Raw genomic sequence first — 27,233 nt, 5'->3', positions numbered from 1 at the left:
CAGGCCAGGTCCTTGCAGTAACCACATGCACACCCTTTGCTGGCAGGGAGGACTTGATGTGCCACTTGAGAGAGGTTAGCAACAAGACACTCACGCCCCTTGCTTCAGCAAGTTCCCTTCTGGAACTTTCCTGTAGTGTCATAACGCAAGCAGAGCTGTGAGCACAGATTTGGTCATTGCAGTGTTGTGGACAATAGCAGAGGACTGGGTGCTTCCTGATGTCCATCCAGGGAGGACGATTACACAAAAGATGGGGCATTTGTAGGAGGGACTAGAACTCGGTCTCTAAAGACTGGTGGTTAGAGTTTGGTACAGTGTAAGAAAATGTGTGTGATTCAAATGTCGAATGTAAAAAACGAAGCAGGAAACAAGTTTGTTTGTAGGTGTCCAAAATGTGTTTCTGCCAAATTGTGTTTAAGACAGGCTCTGGTTAGAGATATCTTATAAATAGCTTTCATCTGCACACATATTCTGTTCTCCTGTTTTTTTGCACAAGGGCAGAGGAAGAGGGCTGTTGAGGACCCAGCCTGCTGCCACGGGTCCCAGAGCAAGCGGCACACCATTTACCTCCGGGAGCTGCCAGGAGCAGCTGTGCCAATCCTCTGAGAGTGAGATGATATCTTTCCAAACCATAGAAGCCATATGCCACATGAAGCCCCCCAAAACAAGTGTTGGCCCAAAAACTGGCTGAGATTTTAGGGAGCAAGAGGCCAGGGTAGGACTAGGGCACAGCACTCATGGGGAGTGGGTAAGGGGCTGGCTAAAAGTCTCAGAGTACAGGCTTCCTCCAAATGGCCCTTCGTTAATTCATCCCCCAGCTCATTTTCTACCCCTGGCATGGGCTGCGTGGTTGTGAGAAAGCTGTTTCAGCAGAAGGAGTATTTAGCAGAAGGAAGCTGGGACTGCAAGGAACCCCCACAGGAAACACAGAACACTATCAGGCAGTGATGGCCTCTGCCTCCATCTGGGACCATCTCCAGCTCTGCGGCTCATCTACTTTACACTGCTCTCTCCCACCAGCGCTTGGTTCCTGTCTCCAAAAGAGGCCAAGGTCAGGGTTCCTGCCCTGATGGAGCCTCAATTCTATCTAAAAGATGACAGCTGCTTCCCACACCTTGGCCTGCATTTCCCAAGTGCCTCCCAAACCCTGGGCCTGGAAAGAAACCTGACTGGGTCTAGCTGGGCCAACTGTCAGCACCACCGAGCAAGGTCTCTCTTCACCCAAGGAAAGGGCTACTGAGCAGGACCTCCTGTGGATTTATCTTCCACCTGCCTTTAGAGCCCTCATCCTCATACTTCCAAGGACTGCCCGTCCCTTCCAGCAGGGCCTCTCCCTATGCAGGGTGCACCACCTGGACAGTCCGTATCTGCCTCATTGCAGAAACCCAGCCCAAACCAGCTGCCTCTGCTTCCAGGGACCCTGCTGAAAATCTAGTTGCCCCAATGGACTTTAGCTCTGATATAGGCTTCCCAGCATCTCCCGTGTGTGTGTCCCAATTAGGACATGGGGTGTTTGGGAGCAGAGGTCCTGCGTGGGCTTCCTTGGAGTCCCTGTGATGCCTGGAAATATGCTGAACTCCCTGGATGATCAGCTGATTGTCACCATGGGGTTTGGCTGGTGGCCAGCAATAGGTGCGTGGAGAGCAGACTCTGATGGCCTGTGGGGACTCTCTGCTGAAGCAGCCAGGGTTAAAGATCAGGCCGCTGAGGCTCTGCTGGCTAGGGACGCAGCAGCCATGTGGGAGTGGATGTGCCTGGAGCCCAAGGACAAAGTCCTGTAATAAATTACGTGGGCCCAGACTGCTGGGCCATTTCCTCTTGGGGCCCTTCTGCCTCTTCCTCCTCTCCCTTACTTTCTGACACGCCCAGAGCCCTGGCACTGCCTCCTTTCCCTGCTCTTTCAGAGTGCCTGGGGTGGAGAAGGGAGTCAGCGAGACACCCGTCCTGAGAAGGTAAGGGAGCACCAGAGGCTTCTCTGCCTGCCAGATGGACCCAGGCCTTTGGGATGGGAGGAGGGAATCACCTCTGGGGGGGGGGGTGGCTGGACGGAAGGTGGGAGGCACAGATCTGGGGAAGCGCTGCAGGGCTCACCTGGAAACAAGGTGGGAAAGGCCCGTGAAGTAGAGAGCTGGAGATTCCTTTCAGGAGCCAGGAAACCAGGAACCCCAGCCTAGAAACTTGTTCCATCAGCACAGGGCCGGCCTGGGGGGCCGCGGAGGAGGAGGAGGAGGAGAAGCTGCCCTGGCCCTCTGCTGTAGGAAAACAGACTCACTGGCAAGGGGGATGGCCAGGGTGGGGTCTACCCTAGCCGCCAGTCTTCTCATAGCACAAGGATTCACCAAGGAATTATGGGGCGTGAGGGACAGCCTGGTGCCCATGATCTGGCACCTTCAGATGGCAGCTACACCGTACATGCTATCTCACTGTGTCCTCCCAGCACACTCCAATTTATGGACAAGGAGACTGAGGACCGTGGAAGTGGGGGTGCCCACAGAAAGAAGCAGAGTCGAGACTAGACTCCAAAGCCCAGGCTCTTCTGTCTCACCTGTGTACCTTCTTGGACAATTGCAGACAAATGTGTTAATCATCTCTGAAAGGCCTGGGCCCCTGTGTGAGGCAGGACCTTCCTGCCCGGCCTCAAAGCCTCCTGGAGTGGAGAGTTGTGTCGTTGGGGGAACAGGGTGCCTGGGGGAAGGACTCCACCATGGGTTTCCATGAGCTGCCTCACTTGAGCTGCCTGCGTGGTGGGCATCCATCCGCATTTCACAGATGAGGAAATTTGAGATGCAGAATTGGGAGGCTCTGGCAGCTGGCAGGTGTGGGGCCCCATCCTTAATCTCCTAAATTGTGAGTGTTTGTTTCCTCACAACCAGGCCTCCCCCTAAGGCCATCCTCTGTAACTCTGGACTTGAATTTTGTTCTAACCCATAAAATCCCTGAACTTCTTTCAAGATTTTAGTTAAAACAAAAAACAAAAACAAAAAAATTCTCCACTCGGCCCCCCAGGCCTAGAGCACACAGCCCCAGTAAATCTGTTAAGAACCATGCAGCTCAATAACACTTCCGGTAGGAAACCTTCCCCGTTGCCCAGGACCTGCTGGGCCCCTGCTGTCTGGCCTTCGCGAGGTGCCTCTGCCCAGAGGGCCTGTCCATGTGTGTCCATCTTGGGCGTGCTGCACCCTCACTTGGGCATGCGGCCAGGCGCTCAGAGTGTGTAGCCCTGTGTGGAGGTGACTTGGCAGGACGAACATTCCCGGTTACCTAGATGCATTTATACCACTGTGTGGTTTTCACGTCTTCCACAAGGGCTCTTGCTTCCACATTGTCACTGAGGGCGCATGACAAGCTGCAGGGAAGAAGAGCAAGAATTGTATGTTTTTCACAAAAGAGGACGTGCAGTTGCAGGAGGGTAAATTTCTCTGCCCCAGGCCGCTGGCTATGAGCACCTTGAGGTTACAGGCTGGCTCTCCTCAGGATTTCTCTGTCCCCCACACCCACCCAGGGCATGGCAGAGAAGAGGCACTTGGGGAAGATATGTTGCATGGAGGAATGGAGTAGCTAGTGGCAAGTAAAGCCAGGAAAGAAGTCGTGTTTTCCATCCAATGCCATTTTAGACTCTCTTGTCCCCCTCCTCAATTGATCAAGCAGTGTGTACCACGTTCCTTCACCGCTGGGCTGGTGAGGTAAGACTGTGCAAAGGAAAAGTGACCCAACCAGGAGTGCAGACCTCACTCACAGGCATCAAGGGTCAGAGGAGGAGATTGCTGGGGTCGAGGATTGGGTGGGAAGGGGGGAGAGTGACAGAGAAGGAGGCGAAAGGACAAGTGGGCTGTGTAGGAAAGGATGGCTCGATGACAAGGTGGAGAGCTGGGATGTTCCAGGCTAAGGCAAGGGCATCACAAAGTTGCAGAAGGAAGAAAGTACAAGTCCAGCTTGGGCACTGCTGCCTCCTAGCAGGAACCGAGTGCAGGATTAGGGAAGCAGCAGATTCTCCTTCCGTGCTGATAGAGATGTTCTCTTCTGCATTGTCCAATACAGTAGCACCAGCCACATGTGGCTAGTCAGCACTTGAACTGTGGCTGGGGTGACCAAGGAACTGAATTTTTAATTTTAACTAAAATGAATTTAAATGTAAATAGCCACATATGGCTAGTGGCTCCCATATTGAACAGTGCAGTCCTAGAGGGTGCAGCACATCAGACTAAGGAGAGGGGTAAAGTGGAATAAACAAGGACTTCCCATCCAGACAAGCATGGGTTCAAATCCTGACTCATCACCTACCAGGTGTGGGACCTGAAGCCTCAGTTTCTTCATCTGTCAAATCAAACCGTATCACTCACCTTGCAGCAGTGTTGTACAGATTAAATTAGTGAACTACTGTTGGAAAACTCTCAGCACAGTGCCTGCGTACAGTCTGAGGCCCTGCTTTGTTCCGGAGGCTAAGGACAGAGTGCTCACGGTAGGCAAAGGAACCATGACGCAGTGGAATAGATCAACATACCCAGGTACATGTATCTGTAAATCTCCCTCTCACAGATCACGTGCCTTATTCAAAAAGTAAACAAAAGAGAGTCATTTGAAGCAGCTTACAGAGATAACTATAATGTAACAGAATCAAAAATAAAATAAATGAGAAAGTAAGATGAAGGGAAGATTAAGGTACGAAAGTACAATTCGTCTAGAGAAAGGTTAGTTGAGGAAGGCCCAGTATATTTGCTAAATACAACTACCAAGTTTACTGTGAGATTCCTGGTGGGCAATGCAAAAACTAAACATGAGCAATGACAAGTTTAAAACATGTCCTTGTTAAGAACAAGCCAGTTTCTGAGAAGAAGCCCATCTTTCCTGTTGGGATGTCATAAATGGAATACCAAGCAAGGAAATATCATTGGCAAAAACTGTAAAGTCAAGAGAGCTTCTCAAGGGCCCTCTCTTCCAAGCTGTCTCTGGGCAGGCCGAGGGCACTCTGCCAAATCAAAGCTTGGGAGAAGCTATTCTCTGGATGAAGGTAAACCGCGAGTTTCAGTACAGGACATGAATGCCCTTCCTGAGGACTGGCCAGGGTGTTCTGGGACCGAAGAAGACACACATTAGTATGGATGGGTGAGAACAGAGTCAGGGAGGCTGCAAGGGGACACTTAAGCCAGGTCTGAGTGGGCCAGAGCTGAGGCTGTAGAGACGGGCACTTCACCTGTACCTGCAGGGAGCCCAAAGCACCTGAAACCAGGCGTGTGTATTAGGTGTGAGTGGGGGAGGGATAAACTTAGTTTAAGGTGCTCATCATACCACATTGTGGAGGACCAGCACCCTGGCTGAATTACCCGCAGCTGCACTGCCCGTCTGGAAGGGGAGCAGAGCCCTGCTGGAGGGAGAAATTCTCTTCAGAAATTCTCTTGCTTGTTCAGCAAGGCCACTCTGCCATCACTGACTTCCCCAAGAGGCTCTAGGAACCAGGCTCTAAGGAAGCAGGGTCTCTCAGCCCTACATCGGTACACACTGCAAGGTGTTTGGCAGTGGGGGTAGCCAGGCCCTATGCATACTAGGGGAGGAAGGGAAGGAGGACTATAGCTTCACATCCTCAACCTGGCCTTACCTGGGCGAAAGAGAAGGGAGCCCTGGTGAGGACCCAGGAGCATCGTGTCTCTGGGCACCTCTCAGGGACTTCTATCTCCTGAACTGCCAGTCACGTGGTATTCTTGGGACTGGCACCCCACAGACATCACCCCAAATGCCAGGCAATCCTGTGTGGGTGGGACTCCCTTTCAATGGAGGGTGTGTCCCTCTGGGCCCTGGGCTGCAGAGAGGGGCTGAGCCATCCAGGCTGGATGAGGACACACAGAGGGGCTCAGCATCTGGGTTGACAGGCCTGGGTTCAGGCCCCACGTTGCAGCCTGAAACACTGTGGAGCCTCCTTAAAAACAAACCAAAAAAAAAAGATATGGCAACTCCTGGCTGTGGAGACACGTGACATGTCAATTATTTGCATCTTTTAAAGATTGCTTAGTTGGTGGAATGAAGAATAATTTTTGGAGAGACCAGAAGCAGCAAGTCTACTTGCGAGGCTTCCAGTCTCCCAAGGGAAGCATGATAGGGGACTAAGGGTTGGGCAGGAGGGGAGAAAGTCTCTAGTTTTTCCTTTCTTTCAATGTTTTTTATCTGGCTTTGATATTAGGGTAATGCTGGCCTCATAGTATTAGTTAGGATGTGTTTTCTCTGCTCCTGTTTCCTGGGAGATATTATAGAGAAGGTTCCCATTTCTTCCTTAGATATTTGGTGAAATTCATTGGTGAAACCATCTAGGGCTGGTGCTTTCATTTTTGACAGGTTGTTAATTATTGATTCAATTTCTTTAATAGGTATAGGCTTATTCAAATTGTCTATTTCTTCTTGTGTGAGTTTTTGCTGTTTTTGTCTTTCAGGGAATTGGTCTATTTCATCTAAGTTACCAAATTTGTAGGGATCTAGTTGCTCGTAATATTCTTTTTTTATCGTTTTAATGTCCATGGGATCAAGTTAATTATGCTTGGGATGTTCCTCTTTCATTTCTGATGTAAATTTGTATCTTCTCTCTTTTTTTCTTGTTTAGCTTGGGTAGAGGTTTATCAGTTTTAGTGATGTTTTCAAAGAACCAGATTTTGGTTTCTTTGATTTTCTCTACTGATTTCCTGTTTTCAAATTTGTGATCTCTGCTCTAATTTTTATTGTTTCTTTTCTCCTTCTTGCTTTAGGATTATATTGCACTCTTTCTCCCATTTCCTAGGGTGGAAACTTAGATTATTAATTTTAGATCTTTCTTCTTTTTTATTTTTAAAAATATTTTATTTTTTAAAGATTTTATTTATTTATTTATTTGAAAGAGAGAGAGAGCTGAGCAGGGGGAGGTACAGAGGGAGAGGGAGAAGCAGACTCCCCACGGAGCAGAGAGCCCAATGTGGGGCTCGATCCCAGCACCCTGGGATCATGACCTGAGCTGAAGGCAGACACTTAACCCACTGAGCCACCCAGACGCCCGTTAAAGATTTTATTTTTAAGTAATCTCTATACCCAATGTGGGGCTCAAATTCACAATCACAGGATCAAGAGTCACATGCTCCACTGACTGAGCCAGACAGGCATCCCTTAGATCCTTCTTCCTTTTTAATATAGTCTTTCAGTGTTACAAATTTCCCTCTAAGAACATCTTTCACTGTATTCCACAAATTTCGATAAGTTGTTGTATTTTCATTTTCATTTACTTGAAAACATTTAAAAAGTTTTCTTGAGACTTCTTTGATTCATGTGTTTTGTTTAAAGATTTTACTTATTTGACGGAGAGAGAGAGGACAAGCAGGGGCAGTGGCAGGCAGAGGGAGAGGGAGAAGCAGGTCCCCTGCTCAGCAGAGAGCCCAATGTGGGGCTCCATCCCAGGACCCTGGGATCCTGACCTGAGCCAAAGGCAGTCGCTTAACCATCTGAGCCACCCAGGCACCCCTGATTCATGTGTTAATTAGAAATACATTTCTTAATCTCCAAACATTTTGGGATTTTTCTGCTATTTTGATTTCTAGTTTAATTCCATCATCATCTGAGAGCAGACATTGCATGATTTGTATTCTTTTAAATTTGTTCAGGTACGTTTATGGCCCAGAATGTGGGTCCGTCTTGGTGAATGTTCCACATGAACTTGAGAAGAATATATATTCTTCTGTCGTTGGATGAAGTATTCAAAAATGCCAACTACATTCACTTGATTAATGACGTTATTGAATTTGACGATGTCTTTACTGATTTTCTGCCTGCCGGACTGTCAGTTACTGACAGAGGAGTGTTAAAGTCTCCAACTATAATAGTGGATTCATCTTTTTCTCCTGGTAGTTCTACCAATTTTTGCCTCATCTATTTTGATGCTCTGTTGTTAGGTGCATATATGTTAAGTAATGTCATGTCTTCTCTGAGAATTGGCACTCCAGGCCAATTTATTGTTGCTTATTATTATGTAATGCCCCTCTTTATTCCTCCTTGCCCTCTTAATTCTCCTTGCCCTGGGGTCTGCTCTGGCTGAAATGACTTTACCTTTCTTTTATTAGTGTTAGCATGATATATCTTTCTCTATCTCTTTACTTTTAATATGTGTCTTTTTTTTTTAAGTAGCTTTCTTTCAACATGTAGTTGGGAGCCTTAAGTTTTAACAGATGAAATCTTCAGATCCTAGTGATCATTTAGAGATGGGGTAATAGGATGACTCAAGTGTTTTCTTCACAGTTGCTAGTTTCATTCACTGAGATAAAGAATGCATAGGAAAGAGCAGGTGCAGGAAGAGAGGAGATGAATTGCTGTGGTCATGCTGAGTTTAATGTGCCCACCTATATGCTGGACGTATCCAGAAAATAGAGCCTCGGTGGATCTGGAGTTCAGGATGGAGCTGGGCATTGGAGACATTGATTTTGGACTTGGAAGTGCTTTGATCCTGATGGTGGCCCTGGGAGACGGTGGGAATGCGCAAGGGGAGTGTGCAGGCTGAAAGAGAATAGAATGAGGGCCAGCAAATTAGTGAGAATTCTTCAGTTTCAATGATAGAATCCAAATGGCTTAGCTCAAATAATCAAAGTGCAAAGAGACATAGACAGAATTTCTGTCTTTTGTCTCCTTCCTTTCCAGCTACCGAATTTATTCTCTCAAATCATCTATTATCAGGACACTAGGACAAAGGCCCCTGGCAGTTCTGGAATCACATTTCAAAACTTTATGGCTAGAGAGGAAAACCAATCCCCAGTTCCAATCAGAGCATCTCAGGGAAAGACTGTGGTTGGCTCTTGTTTGGGTCACAGGCTGACTCTGGGGTACTGTGATTTATGTCTTTTACAGTCCTTAATAGAAACACAGTTTGGACAAAGGAAGGAGAATTTCCCCAAAAGGGAATAGAAGAAGGCAGTTCAAGCATACAAAAACAATCACCATCTCCTTCATACAGGAAGAGATCAAGGTGAGGGAAAGGGCCCTGGAAGGAGATCCAGGGTGCCCCCAGAGCCAAAGGGAATGCAGGGAAGGGCATGAAAGGTGAGAGAGTAGAGGAAGCATGGGAGTGGAGGGACAACTCCTTCAAGGAGCCCGGTGGTAGAGCAAAAGCAGGAGGGCAATAGCTGGAGGGGGTCATGAGGCCAAGAAAATTCATTTTTAGGGTGCTACCTGAGTTTATCTTCAAGCAGAGAGGAAAGGCCAGAACAGTGAGAATGGGTGAAGATGTAAGAGTGAGGGGTAATTGTATTAGTTATCTATTGCTACATAGCAAACGATTCCAAAATTCTGCGGCTTAAAATGACAAGTATTTATTATCTCATGCACTTTCCAAGTGTCAGAAATCCAAGAGCAGCTTAGCTGGGCAGTTCTTTGCCAAGGACTGTGTTGAGGTTTCCATTCATTTTCTAGGTCTGCCATAACAAAATGCCACTGACCAAGTAGCTTAAACAATAGATATTTATGGCAGGGTTGGTTTTTTTCCAAGGCCTCTCCTTGGCTTACAGACAGCTGCTCTCTCACTGCTTTGTCCTCATATGGTCATCCCTCTACTCACGCACACCTCGCTGGTACCTCTCCCTCTTTCTACAAGGACATCAGTCTTGTTGGATCAGGCCCCACCCTAATAGCTTTGATTTAACTTCATCGCCTCTTTAAAGGCCTCCTCTTCAAATACAGTCCCATTCTGAGGGACTGGGGGTTAGGACTTCAGCATATGAATTGGGGGGATGCACAATTTAGCCTGTAACAGTCAGGATGTTGGCTGGAGCTGTGGGCATCTATGACCATGACCAGAGCTGGAAGATCTGCTTTCAAGATTACTGGCTGTTGACTGGAGACCCAGTTCCTTCCCACATGGGCCCATCCCTAGGGCTGCTTGTCCTCATGACATGGCAGCAAGGTTCCCCAAGTGAAGCGATCTTAGAGAGAGCAAAGGAGAAGCCACAAAGCCTTTTATGGGCTAGTCTCAGAAACGACACCCCATCCCTTCACCTTATTCTATTTGTTAGAAGTGAATCACTAAGTCCACACTCAAGGACGGGAGAATGAGTCTCCATCTTTTGAAGGAAAGAGTGTCAAAGAATTTGTGGACGTATATTAACCACTACAGTAATTGATAAAGCAAAAGCCCCAATGGAGGAGTCCAGAGAGGGAAGGGCTGGAAGGGTTAATGGGGGCCATCAGGGCATCCCTTCCCTTGGGCAGTCCCTTAAGTGCTCACAGGTAGAAGGAAAGGAGTAGGCAGGAGCTGACAAGGAGTAGGCAGAGCTGGAGGCTGAAGGTCATTTCTTTTCTTCAGTGATGCCGATCAAGGTTTTGTGCAGTGAGTAAAGTTGGCGGGAGCTTTGAAATAGGGTTGGTTGGTTTGTTTTGTTTTGTTTTTTGTTTTGCAGAAAGAGCTGACCAGGGCCCATGGGCAGGTCTCAAGCATTTCTAAAGTCCTAGAAGAGGTACAGGCCATGAAACTGCCCTGGCCTGTCTTCGAGGTGGTATGACACGTCCCTGCTGTGCTTGGCTCAGGGCTGGGACTTTGCAAGATGAGAGCAAGAGTCCTACTTCACAGGAGTATGCTATACCAGAGGGGTACCACGTGTCATGCAGTTTATTGTACTTTGTATTTGTATTACGTTTATGGATATTATAAAACCACTTTGTTCCAAAAAAGCTGTAAGGCATTGTCCAGGCTGGCTGGGAAGGAAATGAGGCTAAGACACAGGCTGACAGACCGGGAGAAACAAAGGGGCCAAGGGGTCATAATGAAGCAATGGAACAGTTTCTCATGGCGGAGGGCATGGTGCTGGGCTGGGGTGTGACTGGAGGACACGGCTTCTGAGGTGGAGCAATTCTGGGACATGGGAAGACCAGGGCCAGTGGCTGGGGAGTGGACGTCACTGGAGTCTGGGAGTCAGAGAAGTGGGAATCCAGGATGGGCAGGGGGATACCTGTAAGCACATCCTGGTGTCTGGAGAGGAATGATGTGATGTACATGGAGGTCAGATGCCATGAGTAAGGGGACAGAGGGCGACAGAGCCAGAGACCATGGGTGGGCCTCAAATTTCTATCTGGAGCGGGCAAGCAAGGATGCAGAGCAGCGGTGGGCAGCCAGAGGCAGGGCAATGCCCTTCTGTGTCTTTCCCACCCATCTCTCACTGGTTATTTGAGGTGGGGAGATGGACCAGCCTCCCTCGGGAGAACTGCTGGGAGCCAGGATTCAGCTAAGAGTTTCTTGGCACTTGTATACAGACCCTTAAACTTTCCCAAACCAGAGGAAGTAGGGCAAAGTGCATGAATTTTGGAGTTGGGCAGAAGAATCCCCTTCTCCTCTGACCAGTTGAATAGTTGGGGCAAAGTCTCTATTGGCCTCTGTTGTTCCACCCATAAAATGGGGATAGCAGCATCTCCTCCTAGAGCAGTATCTGCTCCGTGGGAAGTCCTCCCCTGAGGGCACCTGGTAGTTGTTGGAATGTCAAGGTTTCTACCACCTAAATGGGAAAAAACAGATTCCAAAGCCTCGCCTAGCTGGCTCCACCTTAGCTGCAGGTGTGCGGGTGATGAGTGGTCACCTGGACCTCTTTCTCCATGAGAAAAGAGTGGAGATGTGGTCTCAGGCCTGGGCATGATCATCCCTCAGGAGCCTCAAGAGTGCTTCCGGGGAGGGAAGTGGCTGGAGACACAAACAAACATTTCATGAGCGCTCCCTGTGTGTCCCTGACTTCACAGAGACCCTGCAAAACTCCAGCCATTTCTTTTTCATGAAGGAGCATGCTAAATCACTCGCAGGACCTGCTTCAGCTCTTGCAGCTGGTAGATGGCAGAGCCACACTTTCCACCCCACCCCCCGGCATCCGCCACCCTAAACACACTCCCATGGGGTCAGTGCAGGGCATGGAGGCCCGGGGCCCTGAGCATCAGTGGGAAGGTTGGGCTTCAGTGCCCCCAAGGACACCTTTCCTAGATTCTCAGCCTCTGTCTACCCCCAAACATCCCAGTCCGGGAGAAAAGGGACAGGAGCAGGACAGGAGGTACCAAAAATGTAAACTCAGACCATAAAAAGGCATCTACAATCTGATTTTGCCTTTCGTACTGTAGGTGCTCGACAAATGTGGAAGATTTAGATTGTCATTAAATATATAAATGCCCATACACTAAATTCAAACTGGAATAAGAAAATTCTTTGTCCACCAGAACAGAGTAGCAAAAGGCTCTTTGTCACGTTCACCTGCTGCCTACACCCCTACATTTCTCTTACCTCTCCACTCACTCTGCTCAGCCCAAACATGCTGACGCCAGCATCATTCACACTTTTCCTTCTGACTTTGCTAAAGTTGCACCATCCTTGGAGAAGGACCTCCCTTCCTTCCACTGTGAGTTCTTATTCATCTTTTAAAGTCTGTGTCAAAGCCTCTCCAAGGACATCATTCACAGTTTCATTGAACAAGTATTTCCTGGGGGCAGGCCTGTGCTAGATGCAGGGGGCAAAGTGATGGACAAAACAGGGCCAGTATGCCTCCTGCTGCTCGCTACAGAAGAGGGTGCAGTGCCTGTGCTCCAGGTCAGGATTGCAGCAGGCAGGGCTCCCCGCCCCCCCACCCCCACCCCGCCGTCTCCCTCCCCGGCCTGCTGCAGCTAATCAGGCCTTGCTAGAGTGCTCCCAACGCCCCCAGGAGGCAGCCAGGTGCTGGGGGCAGGTTTGAAAGGAGGCAGTTCAGGGTTGGATTCCCAGCTGTGCTGCTAACCGAGTCACCTGCTCCTTGTGGGGTCCCATGTAAGAAAAGGGGGAACACCTGTGTTTTGGGGTGCTATGAGGTTTAGATAAAGTACATCACACGTCTCTAGCTACACTGGCTGCTTACCTCAGCGATCCCCACAGTGTGTGGGTAATGACTGGTTTTCACGGATGTCTGAGTAGATAGAATTTGTGCTTCCGGATGACAGGGACTGTCTTCAGTATGTTCAAAACCACCCACACTCCCCATGTCAAGCCCAGTACTGAGTGCAAAATAGATGCTTAGTAAAGATGAGATAAGATGGAAGAAACTGAGAAAGCGTCTTCTCACACTTGGACGGGACTGTGACTTACTCATCCATGTATTCAAGAGTCACTCCTTGAGCCAGGGCCCCATGCCCAGGGCTCAGGGCCGTGCTGATGTACACACGTGGCCCTGGCCTCCAGGGGCTCCAAGGCAGGGCCACAAGGACTGACATTCTGCTTTCTCTCTGCACGCAGGCTGGGAGGAGCTGCTGGCTCAGGATGTCGGCCTTCAAGCTGGTAAGAACTGCATCTATTCCATCCAGGGTTAATCTGGGAAATTACTAAGGCTAAGTCAAGTCAAACACATCAGAGACAGGGAGCACTAGGAACAAGACAGATTATATTACCTGAAGAAAACGAGCGTGGCCAACCTCTGGGCCTGAGTGCCCGCACTTGCGCAGTCATCCCTTACTTATATTTAGGGCTTAAATGCCTTGACAAAGGGATTTTTCTCTTGTTGTCTCATTGCAACAGTTGCAGGGAGCTTGCTCAGAGTGGATGGAAATCAAATACTGGGCCCGACCTCCACTTGGGGCTCTGCACCATCTTCCCTCAGCTCACCAGACATACAAGTGCCCGCTGTATTGCAGTGGCCAAGAGACTGTTCCATGTGGGAAGGAAGCAAATGCTGAGCCCCTGCCCTGGGGTGGGGAGCACAGGCCTCCAGGCAGCTGGGGTGGTGCATGCAGGACAAGAGAACCTTGGGGGCTGGAGGAGCCCAGAGGAGAGCCCCCACCCCAACCCTCCCTGAATTCCAGCCCAAACCCGGGAAAGCCAGATGGTGGACATTCCTTTTTGGTAAGAAAATGCCCCGAATATTCTTCTTGTACATGCAAAGCCACAAAGTGGCCATTGTCTCCTTCTGGCTGCTGGATCCACACAGCTGAATGGGGGCAGCATCCCCCAGCAACCAAGGGCTCCTGAAACCAAACCCTCCAAATATCTGAGTCACAGAAGTGTGTCTGAGGTTGGTTGTTTTTTTTTTGTTTGTTTGTTTGTTTGTTTTGTTTTTTTCAGAATAGAGATAGGCTGTCCTGGGCTGGAGAGAGACTACAGGTCTCAAAATTCAAATTGCAAGGACTTTTGGTAATCACAAATATTAAAACTTGGAACCATTTTGAAACATGAGGAACACGAGTTGTAAGGCAAAGCCAGGCTTATTTCACAAAGGAATACACTCATGGGAAGCATTGGTCAAGTGTCCCATTGGGAACATGACTAACTTCAAGCTGAGTTTAGAAAGATAACTCTTGGAGGCATGTTATTCTCAGTTGCAACTGTGGGCCTGCTCTGTCTTCTAAGATTGTAAGGTCCTTGGGAAGAGGGTGATAATCTAATTTACCAATGATCCTTTCAGAGGGTCCTAGCGACTCCTGCATAAGGGGGACATATCATCCTGACATATCATCCATCTGTGCTACTCTGTGCTGGGCACTGTTCAGGCTCCTGACCCGTATTGCATTACATCTTCAGCCCCATAAAGCTGCCCTGTTCGACAGATGAAGAAACTGATGCTCAGAAAGTTTAAATGACTTGCCCAAGGCCATATAGCTCATGGAATGTAGAGTAGGGATTAGAACCCAGGTCTGTCTGACTTCAGAGGAGCTATTAGTCTGCTCTGCAAAACCATGCCATAACAAAATACCAGCACACATACCGCACATTGGGCAGCTTAAACAGCAGAAATTTCTTCTCTCACAGTCTTGGGAGACTAGAAGTCCAATATTGAGGTCTTGGGAGACTAGAAGTCCAGTATTGAGGTCTTGGGAAACTAGAAGTCCAATATTGAGGTGTCCAATATTAAGAGTTAGTGTCTGGTGAGACCTCTCTTTCTGGTTTGCAGACAGCCACCTTCTCCCATTGGCCTTCCTTCATTCCACAGAGAGAGAGAGGGAGAGAACTCTCTGGTGTCTCTTCCTCTTATACACACACCAATCCTACCAGATTGGGACTATACCTCTTTGACCTCATTTAACCTTAATTACCTTTTTAAAGGCCCTATCTCCAAATACAGTTACATTGGGGGATAGAGCTTTGACATATGAATTTGGGGAGGACACAATTCAGTCTACATTAAGCTTTAATGTTTACTTTAATCTCTATTGTTAAGAAAATTCAAACATGTTGAATAACTACATCATGGGAAAAGTCTTTAATTTTTTTAAAGCAATTAGCAGTAGGCCCCCTCCCCTGCACACCTACTCACCTCCTCTACCTCCCACCAACTGGCCCCAGGTCTGTAAACTCATAATTAAAATAGGATTTGAGTTGGGAGAAATTTGATTTTCACACTTCAGAAGTACATCCAGGCCAGGAGTGAGGTGGGGGTTTCTCCAGCAGCAGCTGAGGGCTCCTTTCTCAAAGAAAATAGTTAACTTGCTGCTCTGGGAAGCTCTGCCCATTGTTTGCTGTGTGACCTTGGCCAAGCTTTCCATTCTCTAGACCTTAGTCTTACCACTGTCAGATGAACATGGGGCTGTCTGAGACTTCTCAGGACATTGAGGTAGTGCCCTTTGTGACCTGTGATCCTTCCCAAGGGTGGGGAGACACAGCTATAGCTTCTGAGGTACAAAGACCACACCTGTTGCCCCAGTCAGCTGACATCCACTCCTCCAGTCTTCTTCCAACCTGCTTGAACCTCCTCCTCCTGCCCTCTCAGGCTACCTCTTGGAGCCAGACCGGCCATGGTTCAAATCTCAAAATTACCACTTACATCTTTGTGGTGAAATAGGAATAATGATACCGTTGCTGTGAGGGTTACACTGGGTCATTGGAAGCCACATATAATCCCAAACTTTGATAACAACTTTAGGACCACTAGATGTTCTGCATGTGTACAGTGAAGGAGACTGGTCTAGGCAAAGGAAACAGCACATGCAAAGGCCCAGAGGGAACCAGGTCATGGTGCGTCTGGGAAAGTAGGGAGCAGGGGTAAGATCAGGGATAAATCTGCTCTGTCTACAGTGATGTCATGAGCCCCAGGTGGTACTGAGTGCTGCAAATGTGTCTGCTCCAAACCGGGATGTGCTGTAAGTCACATCCAAGGACTCAGCATGAACAAAGAATGTAAAACATCTCACTAACAATTTTTACATTGCTTACCCATTTAAATGATACTATATTTTTTAAAAGATTTTATTTATTTATTTGACAGAGAGAGACACAGCCAGTGAGAGAGGGAACACAAGCAGGGGGAGTGGGAGAGGAAGAAGCAGGCTCCCAGGACAGCAGGAAGCCCGATGCGGGGCTTGATCCCAGGACCCTGGGATCACGCCCCGAGCAGAAGGCAGACGCTTAACAACTGAGCCACCCAAGCACCCCTAAATGATAATATTTTGAATTTATTGGATTATATAAACAACATTCATAAAATTAATTTCACCCATTTCTCTTTATATTTTAAATGGGGCCAACTGAACGTTTTCAATTTCATGTGTGGTTCAAACTCTATTGCTTTGGAAGTCCTGGCCTGGACCACACACTAAGGATTTACAAATTATGCATTGAATACAGCATCCCTTTCTGACAGCTGAGGGGACAGGATTGGGCTGGATCACTTGCCCTACCCCTGAGGTGGAAGTGATGGTACTCCCCAAGAACTCCATGAACTGGAGAGAGAGGAGTCTTCAAACAAAAGTCGAAGACTTCTGAAGAAGGTGATTAGATCTTGCATTGCCAGTGTATTGTTTCAACCATTAGATTTTCCCTGATTTGGGTTTTGGGGATCCCATGACATGCATGCACACACAAGGTAGCTAAATTAAGGAGGAGCATGCAAACAGACTTTCCTCTTTGCCATGATCACCATCTTCTCTACCCCTACACTACGGACAAGTGAGAAAACCCAGAGCCCGGTGCTGCCACACATTCTCAGCCACCCCAAGGCCCTGGCCAGAGCATGGTCTTCAGTCACATTAATGAAACCCCATCTGCCTTCCAAATGAGGACTATGAATGTTTACATACCTGTGGGCAGAGGGGCTGGAAACCCTTCTGTACACAAGACTGGTTGGAAATATTTTGAAATTCAAAGCACCTCTCTGTTAGATTGGCCCAGTCCCAATGCATGAAGCCATAAACATTTGCTTGCTTGATGGTTGGTAAATCGATCATACCTTATCCTCAACCACACTTTGTCAGATGGGGAGGTGGCACAATGACCAGGCACTGGGAGGCATTCCTGGGAAAAACAGGGTCTTTGGCACCCGCAGGAATCATGCCATCTGTCCCTGCAGAAGGGACAGGCTTCTGTGGGTCTACTGATGGACCTGCACTGGAGCTTAGACCAGAGACCTGCTGCTGGAGATTCCTCGATGACCCATCTGACTGTCCATTTTTCTAAGTACATGCAGATGCGGACCATTTCTAGGCCCACCTCTTCTACTATGGGAAGAGAAAGACATGGCGGGTGGGCACCCGGCATCAGGGCACCGTACCTGTTTCAGTGAGTAGGCCAATAGTCCACCCTTTTTGGGAGACATTAATGTGAAGGACCAGGTCCCCAGGAACCGATTGTTCATGGCTTCAGGTCTTTGAGCTTCCTTGTAGTCATTTCGGTCTCAGGAGGGGGCACTCCCACCTCCTCTCCAGCGAGAGCTCTTCCTGCAACTAGTTGTCAGCTATTTCCCACCGCTAAGAACAGCGAGGACTCTGAGGACTCGACACCTCTCCCTGCTTTCTGCAACTCCTCTTCCACTTCTTAAATCTCAGTAGAGAATCTTGCTTTCTTTGCAGCTCACAGCTGCTGCTATATCTCTTCTCCTTCATTCTCTTCCTGATTCTGCTGCTCTTGCACTGCTTTTCTGCTGATAGACGTCACGAGGAAGCTCCATTTTCTGCTACCTGGCTTCTCATTTGTTTCCTAGGAGACCTTTGGCCAAATAGAGGGAACAAAAGTCACATTCTTTGATTTCTTTTTCCAGCCCAGGTCAGGCTCACGCTTCCTCACTCAGTCTGAATCAGAAATGGTGTCTCTTCTTTTCATCTCTGGTTAATGTCAAGTTTGCTGTGAGATGCCCATCATCTACCTTTGACTTTTAATCTTCTCGCTGTGGTGAGCTCCCAGCTGTTTCAGCTGCACACTGCAATTCCATCCTTATTGTAAGAAAGCTTCTCCTGGGTCTCTGACATTTCTGATGTGATTTGATTAGTTCACTTAGCCCAGTACATTGCTCATGCTGGTTTTCTGTATCCTACAGCAACCGTTCCTTGCATTAATTTAGTTTTCATTTTTATAAAGTCGTATAGACACACCATTTAAAGAATCAATCCCCCGCTTCCTCTTCCTCAGAGGTGACCGCTATCAAACCTTCTAATTGGTTCTTTGCTATTTCCCTCTGTGTGTGGAAAGAACATGCTCGCAGTGCTATTTGAGTTTTTGGTTTCAGGCATCATCGATTACTGACTTTCCACCATGTAAGAAAGGCCTTAGCTCCTTGAGCCTACCCCCATCCTGGACACTCACAAGTGTACTACCTATGTCTCTGTCCAAATTGTTAAACCTAGCTTTGATCAGATCTGCATACAGAGTTTGCTTATTTTATCTGAGTAAATGCTACTCACAACTGAGCCAGCAGTGTACTCCTAGCACTGTGCTTTCCTTTGCTAGACTTTATCATTGTCTTTTCTCCACTTGTTTAGGTTTCTGTGTATTTATCATGACTTTAATCCTCAGCTTTCTCCGATATATGTCAGTCTACTCTCAAAATGTTCCGATTTCATAGGGAGTTCAGCCAATCTCATCCTCAGAAGGAAATCTCTCCCTGAGTTGCTGACTGGGATAGCTCGACTGTATCTTGTACCTAAGGCATACACCTTGACATCATCTTAAAAGGCATACATCCTTCACAGCCACCCTGAACATGCCTTTCACCCCTCCTTTGTACTGAATCCCTTTTCCTGGAGCCGAGGTCTTTCTCTTGGTTTACTCCCTCTTTTCGATCTAGCAGATCCTGCAAAACCTTTCTGAGAAGGGGTACATAAGAGGTAACTGTTTTTTAACAACTTGCATGTCTAAATTATGTTTGGTCAAGTGTGAATGTCAGCTGGGCATAGGATTCCATACTGGGTAGAATTTTCCCTGAGAACTGTGAAGATGTTTACTCCACATTGTCTTCTGGCTTCCAGCATTGCTGTCGAGTCTGATACCATTCTAATTTTTAAGCCTTCGTATAAAACTTTTTTCTCTTTGAAAGCGTTCATGATTTCCTCTTTGTTCTAAGCATTTTGAAACTTCATGATCATGTGTGTTGGTGTGGATCTATTTTCATTCCTTGTACTGTCGACTGAAGTTTGTTACACGATTTTTTTTCCAGAAGGCTTGTGGGAATAATATTGCATCTTCAAAAATGTTTGTTACCTTTATATTCCAGTGAATGACAATTTGGCTGGGAAAAATTTATTTGATTTCTTTTTTTTTTCATTGTGGTAAAAAACACATAACATTAAATTTACCATCTTAACAATTTTTAAGCATATAGCTCAGTATTAAGTACATTCACATTGTTGTGCAACATAGCTGAGAACCTTTCGTCTTGCAAAGTTGGAATTTGGTGCTCATTAAACACTGTTTTCCCTCCCTTCTCCTCCAGCCTTTGGCAACCACCTTTCCACTTTCTGCTTCTATGATTTTAACTACTTTAGATACTTCTTATGAGTAGAATAATGCAGCATTTGTCCTTATGTGACTGGTTTATCTCATTTAGCATAATGTCTTGGAGGTCCGTCCACATGGTACCACATGACAGGATTTCCTTCCTTTTTAAGGCTGCATGATACTCCATTGTATGTATACATCACATTTTGTTTATTTGCTCGTCTGTCAGTGGACACTTGGGTTGCTTTCACATATGGCTATTGTGAAAAATGCTGCAATGAACATGGGCATACACATATATCTTCAAGATCCTTCTTTGAATTTCTTTGGGCATATACTCAGAAGTGGGATTGCTGGGTCATAGGGTAGTTCTATTTTTAATTTTCTGAGGAACCTCCCTGTTGTTTCCCCCTGTGGCTACACCAGTGTACAATCCCACCAACAGTGTATAACTGTTGCAATGTCTCTACATCCTCTCTAACACTTGTTGTTTTCTGCTCTCTTGATAGTGGCCGTCCTAATAGGTGGGTTGCTCTTTTCTTGAGATCTTTGTAGGAGTGGTTCAGCCCTCATATAGGATTTAACTTTGTCCCGAATTTTCTCCTTATAAATGAACTTATCTTTTTGTCTGCCTAAACCCCCAAAATTATTTCTTTATTTTCTAAGTTCAATAAACTTTACTAGTATATGTCCTAGAGCTGATTTTTCTTTGTCTTGATTTCCTGGGACCCAGTGTACTTTCAATCCACAGGCACAAGGCTTCCTTAATTTCTGGAAAGTTGTCTTGAATTTTATCTTTAAATAATCTTCCCGAGTTTTATTTCTACTTACCTTCTTTGGGCACTTGCGTGTATTTTTATCTATCTTCCATATCTATCTTTTTCTTCCTAATCCTCACTTTAAACATTTCTGTGTCATTCTGCTCACTCTCCCCTCCTGTCATCAGCGACCTTCACTGTGCTTGTAGCAGTGCTTGTTCCCCTGCTGTTTCCAATTCTGCTTTCATATCTGGTCCATGTTTATCTCTTTTCTTCCATTTCTTTCTCGAGCTTTGCCAAATCACATCTCATCCTTTTCAGTTGTCTCAACATCTAATTTCTGAGCTCTTGCCCCTGTTCTACTCTTGAATAAGATTTTGGAAACCACAGTGACACACTTGGCCACAACTTTCCACTGTTGTATGGCAGTTTTGTTGGTTGGTTGGTTGGTTGGTTGGTTGGTTTGTTTTTCCCTGGTGAGTATAATTTACCTTCTCCTTTCCTCCTTTTGGATTTCAGTATCTTTGTACGTAAACCTGTGCTGATTCCTTTTGGATTTCTCCTCTTTGAATGGGATGTGCTTTCTTGGATCAGAAGGAAGTCCATGTGGGTCAATGCCATGTTGCAGGCTAGCAGAAACCTACTCAGAGTTTAGTTGTTGCTTCTCCCCACCCAGAGGGTTTGGGTGCTATAGGGCTATTCACAGGGCAAAGACTTTCTCCACCTCACAGTGGAACTGTTTTCCCGCAAATGTAGCTTGTCTGTTTCCTAGAACCAAGCTAGGCCAGGGAATCTTCCACTGCTACCTCCAACCTCCCACTACCATCCTGGTAAGTGCAAGACAGGACAGAGAAGGAGGAGGCAAGAAGAAGAAGAAGGAGAGGGAAAGATGAGGAGGAGTAGGAGGAAGGGGCGGGGGAGAGAGCATACCCCAGCCACCTTGGGAGGTCCTGGTTGGAAGGGACAGCCCCCAGCAGAGGGTAAGTCTTGAGCAGGAAGGAGAATGTGGAGCAGGTATCTGACCACTGTCTTCTCTCTGTCTCCAGGGTGACCATGTGTGGCTGAATCCCCTCTCTGCCAACAAGACCAGCGTGGCCATCGGGTGCATTGTCAAGGAAACAAAGCCTGGCAAGATCTTGGTTGAAGATGATGAGGGCAAGGTCAGTGTGGCCAGGCTGTCCAGGGACTCAGGGCCCACCCCTACCCCATCCCTCCAGGGTCCTGAGCCCCTCTCCTCTTCTGGTGCTGCTCCCCAATACCAGGGGTTCCAGAGCCCAAGTGGAGAGAACCTACCTGATAGGACAGACCACAGTGGGGTCCTGTCATGGTAAACATCACATGTCTGTCTTAGGGAGTGTTTCTGTAATCAAAGAGCAGGGAGCAAGTTGGTAGTTGGAAAACTAGGCCAAATAGGGGAGCAAGAACGAGTGAAGTGGGGAAGGGTCTGTGGCAGAGAGGAGAGGGTGGCAGAAAGCTGGTTTGCAAAGTAAAGGAGGGTGAGCTGGAAGGACAAGAAGGAGGGAAGGAAAGGTGTTCAAGAAAGGTACATGGAGAAGAGGGCCCTAGGATGTGAGGAGGAAGGGGATGAGACTCAGCTCATGCTGAACAAAACAGCCCAGGTGAGAGAGATGTGGGAATCTGGGGTGGCCTGCAGGGTTGCAGCTCAGCCACTTGGGGGTTGGAGGAGCAAGCTCGGCCAAGCATGGTGCCCTGAGGAAGGGCATGCAGGGGGAGGGAGTCCAGCTGGTCCCTCAGTCCTCCTCAGGCGGACCTCTTTGTTGAGGTGCTGCAGCATGGGGCATGTGGAAATTTGGCCTCCAGAGAGAAGATTCTAAGCTGTGACCTGTGAGCTCCATATTAGGGAAGCCAGTAAAAGATGAACAATAATATCTGCTATTTGCAAAATGATGTTTTACAGTTTAAAAAGCACTTTTACTTGCATGCTCTTATTCCAACAATCTGTGAGGCCCCCAGCTGCAAACTGTCCCTGATCCGAATCATGGCCAAATCTAACTTCTTTTTTTTTTTTTTTTTAATGATTTTTTATTATATTATGTTAGTCACCATACAGTCAAATCTAACTTCTGGCTACAAGCTCCTCTGACCCTAGTCGGAAATTTGACATTAGCCCCAGCTACACACTGACCCCTGGCTCCGGAAACGTTCTTTCTCCAACCACAGTCTGTGCTGATCCTGCCTCAGGTTTCTCTTGACCTTAGCCAGAGACTAGTCAAGCCACCAGGTCAGCCAATCTGCTAGGAACTTGGAGAAGGCAGGGAACCTAAGCGGCAGGTTGGCTGCCCCTCAGGGGAGTCTGTGTCCTTTGTTCCAGGAACACTGGATCCGAGCAGAGGACCTTGACACCCTCAGCCCCATGCACCCCAACTCGGTGCAAGGCGTGGACGACATGATCCGCCTGGGGGACCTGAATGAGGCTGGCATGGTGCACAACCTCCTGACCCGCTACCGGCAGCACAAGATCTATGTGAGTCCCCATTCCCAACCCCCACCCAGGGGGCTCGGTCCACATGCACTGACCTCCTGGCTGGGGAAAACAAACAAACAACAGGCACTGTGGGGTTGGAGCCAGGCACACCTGTTCAGTCTCCACTCCCTGTGCCCTCACTGTGTGAGGTGGGCAAGGAACTTAATGCTCCTCTATCTCTGTTGCCCAATCCAAACGAGTAGGGTGATTAATACCTTTGAGGTCTCAGAAAGCTGATGTGTAGTATGCCAGCACAGTGCCTGGCACACAGTAGGTGGTCAATGAGTGCTGTGGCTCAGTGGAAGTCCTGCTCTGATGGCCAAATGGACCAGAGGTCATGTGGGTAGACATTGTATGGCTGGCTCCTTCCTAAGCATGTGGCAGGGACAGTCACCATGCAGAAGACCCCTGCCCCCCTATGAAATGAGTCCTGCGATGGCCAGGAGGGCCATGTGGGTAGATGTGGGTCCTTCTCCCAAAGCCTGGCAGTGGGCGGGAGGCTCAGCACAGCCCTATGGCTCTCATCCCTGTTCCAATGCAGATTTTCCCAGGAGAGGCGGCATTCAAAACTGACACCAACCGTGCCCTAACTGGGTGTGGCCTAGGAAGTCACTGCCTGCCTGGGCCTCTCCTGGAGAGAGGTGGCTGGGGTGGTTCTGAGCAGCTTTCTAGAATGCTCAGAGGAATGGGAGAATGAGTAGCAGACCCCAAATAGAGGGAAGGGCTGGTTAGGAGAGTAAGGAGGCCCTGCAGAGGAGAAGGGACAGGACACGCTGAGTGCACTCTGGCTGAATGTGAATCAGAGCTCCTGGGACTGATAACGCCAATAAGCTAAAATGAGCGTATGCTTTATCCTTTCCAAAGAGCTTATGCTTGCATTCTTTTATCTGGTTGTCACAGTCCTTGGAGTCAGAGAGATTGAACTCACCATTCCTGAAATGAAAACCAGGATGTGGATAATCTTGTGACTTGATGAGGTGCCTACCCCTGTTCCACTCCCAGAGGGGCGGTCAGGCATCTGGCGGCTCCAGATGAGCAGGTGGTCCTGACCAGGGATCCTAGGAGGGATCAGTGGAGGCTACCACTGTTGGCCAGCCTCACGGAAGCCCCTGTGGGAGGCAGGTGAAGACTCATGTCATAAATTCAGCCCATTTTCCTTGAGCCTTCTAAATAAAAGACAGAATGCTAAACATTTAACATAGAGCCCTCCCTTAATCTTCCTGTGAAAGCACTCGCCCCCAGCTCTCATTCATAGTGACCACTCCCATCTTTCTAAAGGGAAGATTTGAGCAGCTGAGTGTCTTGTCTCCCTGGTCCAGAATCAGACCTCCTTCCCCGCCAGACTCAGCCAGGCCTGGTAGCCCTCAGTGGGTTGCAGCCAAGGCCAAGGACAGGACCGGGCAGTGTTGGCCTTCAGAGCAGAGGGCACTAACCATCCGCTCCCTTCCCCAGACCTACACAGGCTCCATCCTGGTGGCCGTGAACCCCTTCCAGGTGCTGCCCCTCTACACCCTGGAGCAGGTGCAGCTATACTGCAGCCGCCACATGGGCGAACTCCCGCCACATGTCTTTGCCATTGCCAACAACTGCTACTTCAACATGAAGAGGAACAAAAGGGACCAGTGCTGCATTATCAGGTGGGGTCAGGCTCCCCACGTTCCTGGGAATCGGACGGGCCAGGCACTACCCTGACCATCTAGGAAAGCAGGGAGCACCTCCTCTCCTAAACCTCTCCCAACCAGCATGCCCACAAGGCCTGTTTTCTCCTTCCACTGCAAACACCCTCCTCAAGGGCACAGCAGCTCACCTGCCCCTGGGCCCTACTGCCCCTCCACCCTAACAAGTCCCTCCAGGCCTTCCTTCCTGAAGAGCCTACTCTTCCACTGTATCAGCAGAGCCTGGACTGCCCCAGACTTCAGTGAATATTTCCCGAGACAAGGAAGGAAAAATGGGATGGGCACATTAAATGGGACCCAGAATAGATGCTTGGGGGCTCAAGGGTCAAACAGGTGAGGTCTCGCTCAAAAAATAAAATAAAATAAAATAAAATAAAATAAAATAAAATAAAATAAAATATCTCTGGGCAGGCCTCAGGTGATGGCAAGGGTAGCAGCAGCTCCAGGGACCAGCTCTCAGGTTGCTGGGGCCCAGGAGCGACATGTCCTCCTCCAGTCCAGGTCCTGACCCTGCTTCAAAGGCCCTCTGCCTGGCCTGGCCTCCCTGCTTCCTGCACAGGCCCTCCTGATAAGGAAGGGAGGGAGGGAGGAAGAGAGGGAAAGGAAGGAGGAGGGGGAATTTGCCTCCAGGGCACACTGCTTGGAGCTATAGTAGAGTCCATTCATTCATCTATTCAGTTGAGGTTCCACTGTGCTCCAGTTGTGTGCCCGTGGGGGAGACAGCAGCGAATGAAAGGGACCAAAATCCCTGCCTCACGGAGCTTACATAATAGAAGGGGTGACACACAGGCAATAAATAAGCCAATGTTTTAAGGCAGGTAATGAAAGCTTTGAAGAAAAGCGCTGCAGGGCAAGAGGAAAGGCAGTGACGGGGCTGCTGCTCTCGGTGGAGGGCGGACGAGGCATGACCTCTCTGAGTGCGATGCTGGCACGCAGACCAGAACGAAGTCCTGTAGCATAGATGAACACATCGACTGTTCTCAGAAACGCTCTGAAGTAGATATTCTTATTCCCGTTTTACTGTTGGGGCGGGGGGTACGGTACTTACCACCAGGGAGGCTGAGATCCTTTCCCAGAAAAACACGGCTGTTAGGTAGGGATTCAAACCCAGGGCACTGGAAAGAAGACAGAGGTGTCCTGGGGTGACTTCCACTTCTCCGGAAGTGAATGGAATTATGTGCCAAGGAGGGCTGGAGCTCTGTCTCCCTCCCGGGCTCTGTGTGTCCACTCTGTGTGCTCCCGATCTGTCCCACCCCCCGCCGCCCAGGACTGGGAGGACCACCCTCATTGCAGGAGGCCTCCTGAGCAGTGCTGGGCCCCAGGCCGGCCTGGAAGCTCTCTGCGCCAGCCTCCCTCCAGGACAAGAGGGCAGGGCACCCTGATCTGTGGCTTTTTGCATGAACAGAACACCAGTCCGAGTCAAACTGCCTTCTCTTCCTGCCCTCACGTCCCTCTAGGCCGTAAGAAAGGCCATAAGCAAGTCACCTCCGCTCTGCCGTCAGTATCCTGTCTCTACCGTGGAGGGTTGTCTGGGGAACTTATGTTCAGGGCAGGCCGTGGAGGTTTGTTGATTGGACTGACTTGGCTGGCATAGTAATTGTGAACATTTTTAATCAAAACTTTTCTTAAAATTAATAGTTTCAGATGAAACAATATTTGTCTGGGATTTGCTTCAAAATAGTACAGGATGGGAAACAAAATGCGGCAGGAGTTGAAGCTGGAAATGGGACTATGGGAGTTCATAATGCAAACTGTAAGGTGCAGAAATCTGGGGATCTTGTGAAGACTGAGTCTGACTGAGCAGAGCTGGGTGGGCCTAGGAGTCTGCATTTCTAACCAGGCGACAGGAATTGCTTTTATTAGCAAGACACTATTCAGCCACCATTTGTAATGTTTGATATTTTCCATAATGAAAAATAATTTACACAAAAGTGACCTGCGAGCCTCAACAATAGCAGTAATAATAATCAGTACGAACCCGAGTGTGTGCTATATGCCAGACACGAGTGTATTTTTAACTTCATTAAACTCCCTAAGAAACTTTTATTTTTTTAATACACAATAGGAATTTATTTTGAGAAATAATCTGATCAAAAATGCCTGTAATTTTCACATGCATGTTCATTTATTATAGCATTTCTTTTAAAAGGACACAAGTATAGAAATAGGTATGTTTAAATTAATATAAATCCACAATGACCTTTTATTTAATCGTAATAACCCTATTTTGGAATGACTTATTATATAATATTAGATGAAAATGCTAGTCTACATTATGACCATTTTTTGTTAAAACATATGTGGTAAATGCATATCAATACATTCACATAGATGTATTTTTTAAAATCAGGATAAAAACTGACCTAGGAAACTTTTAAAAACCAGTTTCTGTATCTCACCAGGATGAATTAATACATCTTTACTATGAAAATTTTACAAAATTTCAGAAAAATATTCTCAGAAAAAAATTCCTAGATACTTTTGGAAGAAAGGCTTCCGCTATCCACTTAGCTAAAATTATACTTAATAGTAAGGACATTTGTCAGTTTACTGTACCTAATAATCATTGTCCATGTTATGGAAAGCTCTGTATAGACTTGGTTTTGATGGCTGCATAATGGTCTCTGACCGGAGGGACCATAACTAATCTCCCCCCTTTACATTACTTCTGATTTTCAGCAATTGTTGGTTGT

The 27,233-nt window shown here is 47.8% G+C and overlaps 1 protein-coding gene across 1 annotated transcript in view; it reads left to right on the top strand.

Annotated features, from left to right (window-relative positions):
- Positions 1-1,803: 1,803 nt before the first annotated feature.
- Positions 1,804-27,233, top strand: part of MYO7B (myosin VIIB) — a 90,214-nt gene continuing 64,784 nt past the window's right edge. The window contains exons 1-5 of the mRNA XM_026510210.4: positions 1,804-1,952; positions 13,223-13,264; positions 21,426-21,539; positions 22,712-22,864; positions 24,317-24,501. Coding sequence (XP_026365995.2) covers positions 13,247-13,264; positions 21,426-21,539; positions 22,712-22,864; positions 24,317-24,501 — 470 coding nt within the window. The 5' untranslated portion in view covers positions 1,804-1,952; positions 13,223-13,246. The remainder of the gene's footprint in view (positions 1,953-13,222; positions 13,265-21,425; positions 21,540-22,711; positions 22,865-24,316; positions 24,502-27,233) is intronic.

This window comes from Ursus arctos, unplaced genomic scaffold (genome assembly GCF_023065955.2).
Source record: "Ursus arctos isolate Adak ecotype North America unplaced genomic scaffold, UrsArc2.0 scaffold_1, whole genome shotgun sequence".
Taxonomy (NCBI): Eukaryota; Metazoa; Chordata; class Mammalia; order Carnivora; family Ursidae; genus Ursus; species Ursus arctos.
The sequence above is the reverse complement of the archived record's forward strand: the minus strand, read 5'-3'. Positions and strand labels throughout refer to the sequence as shown.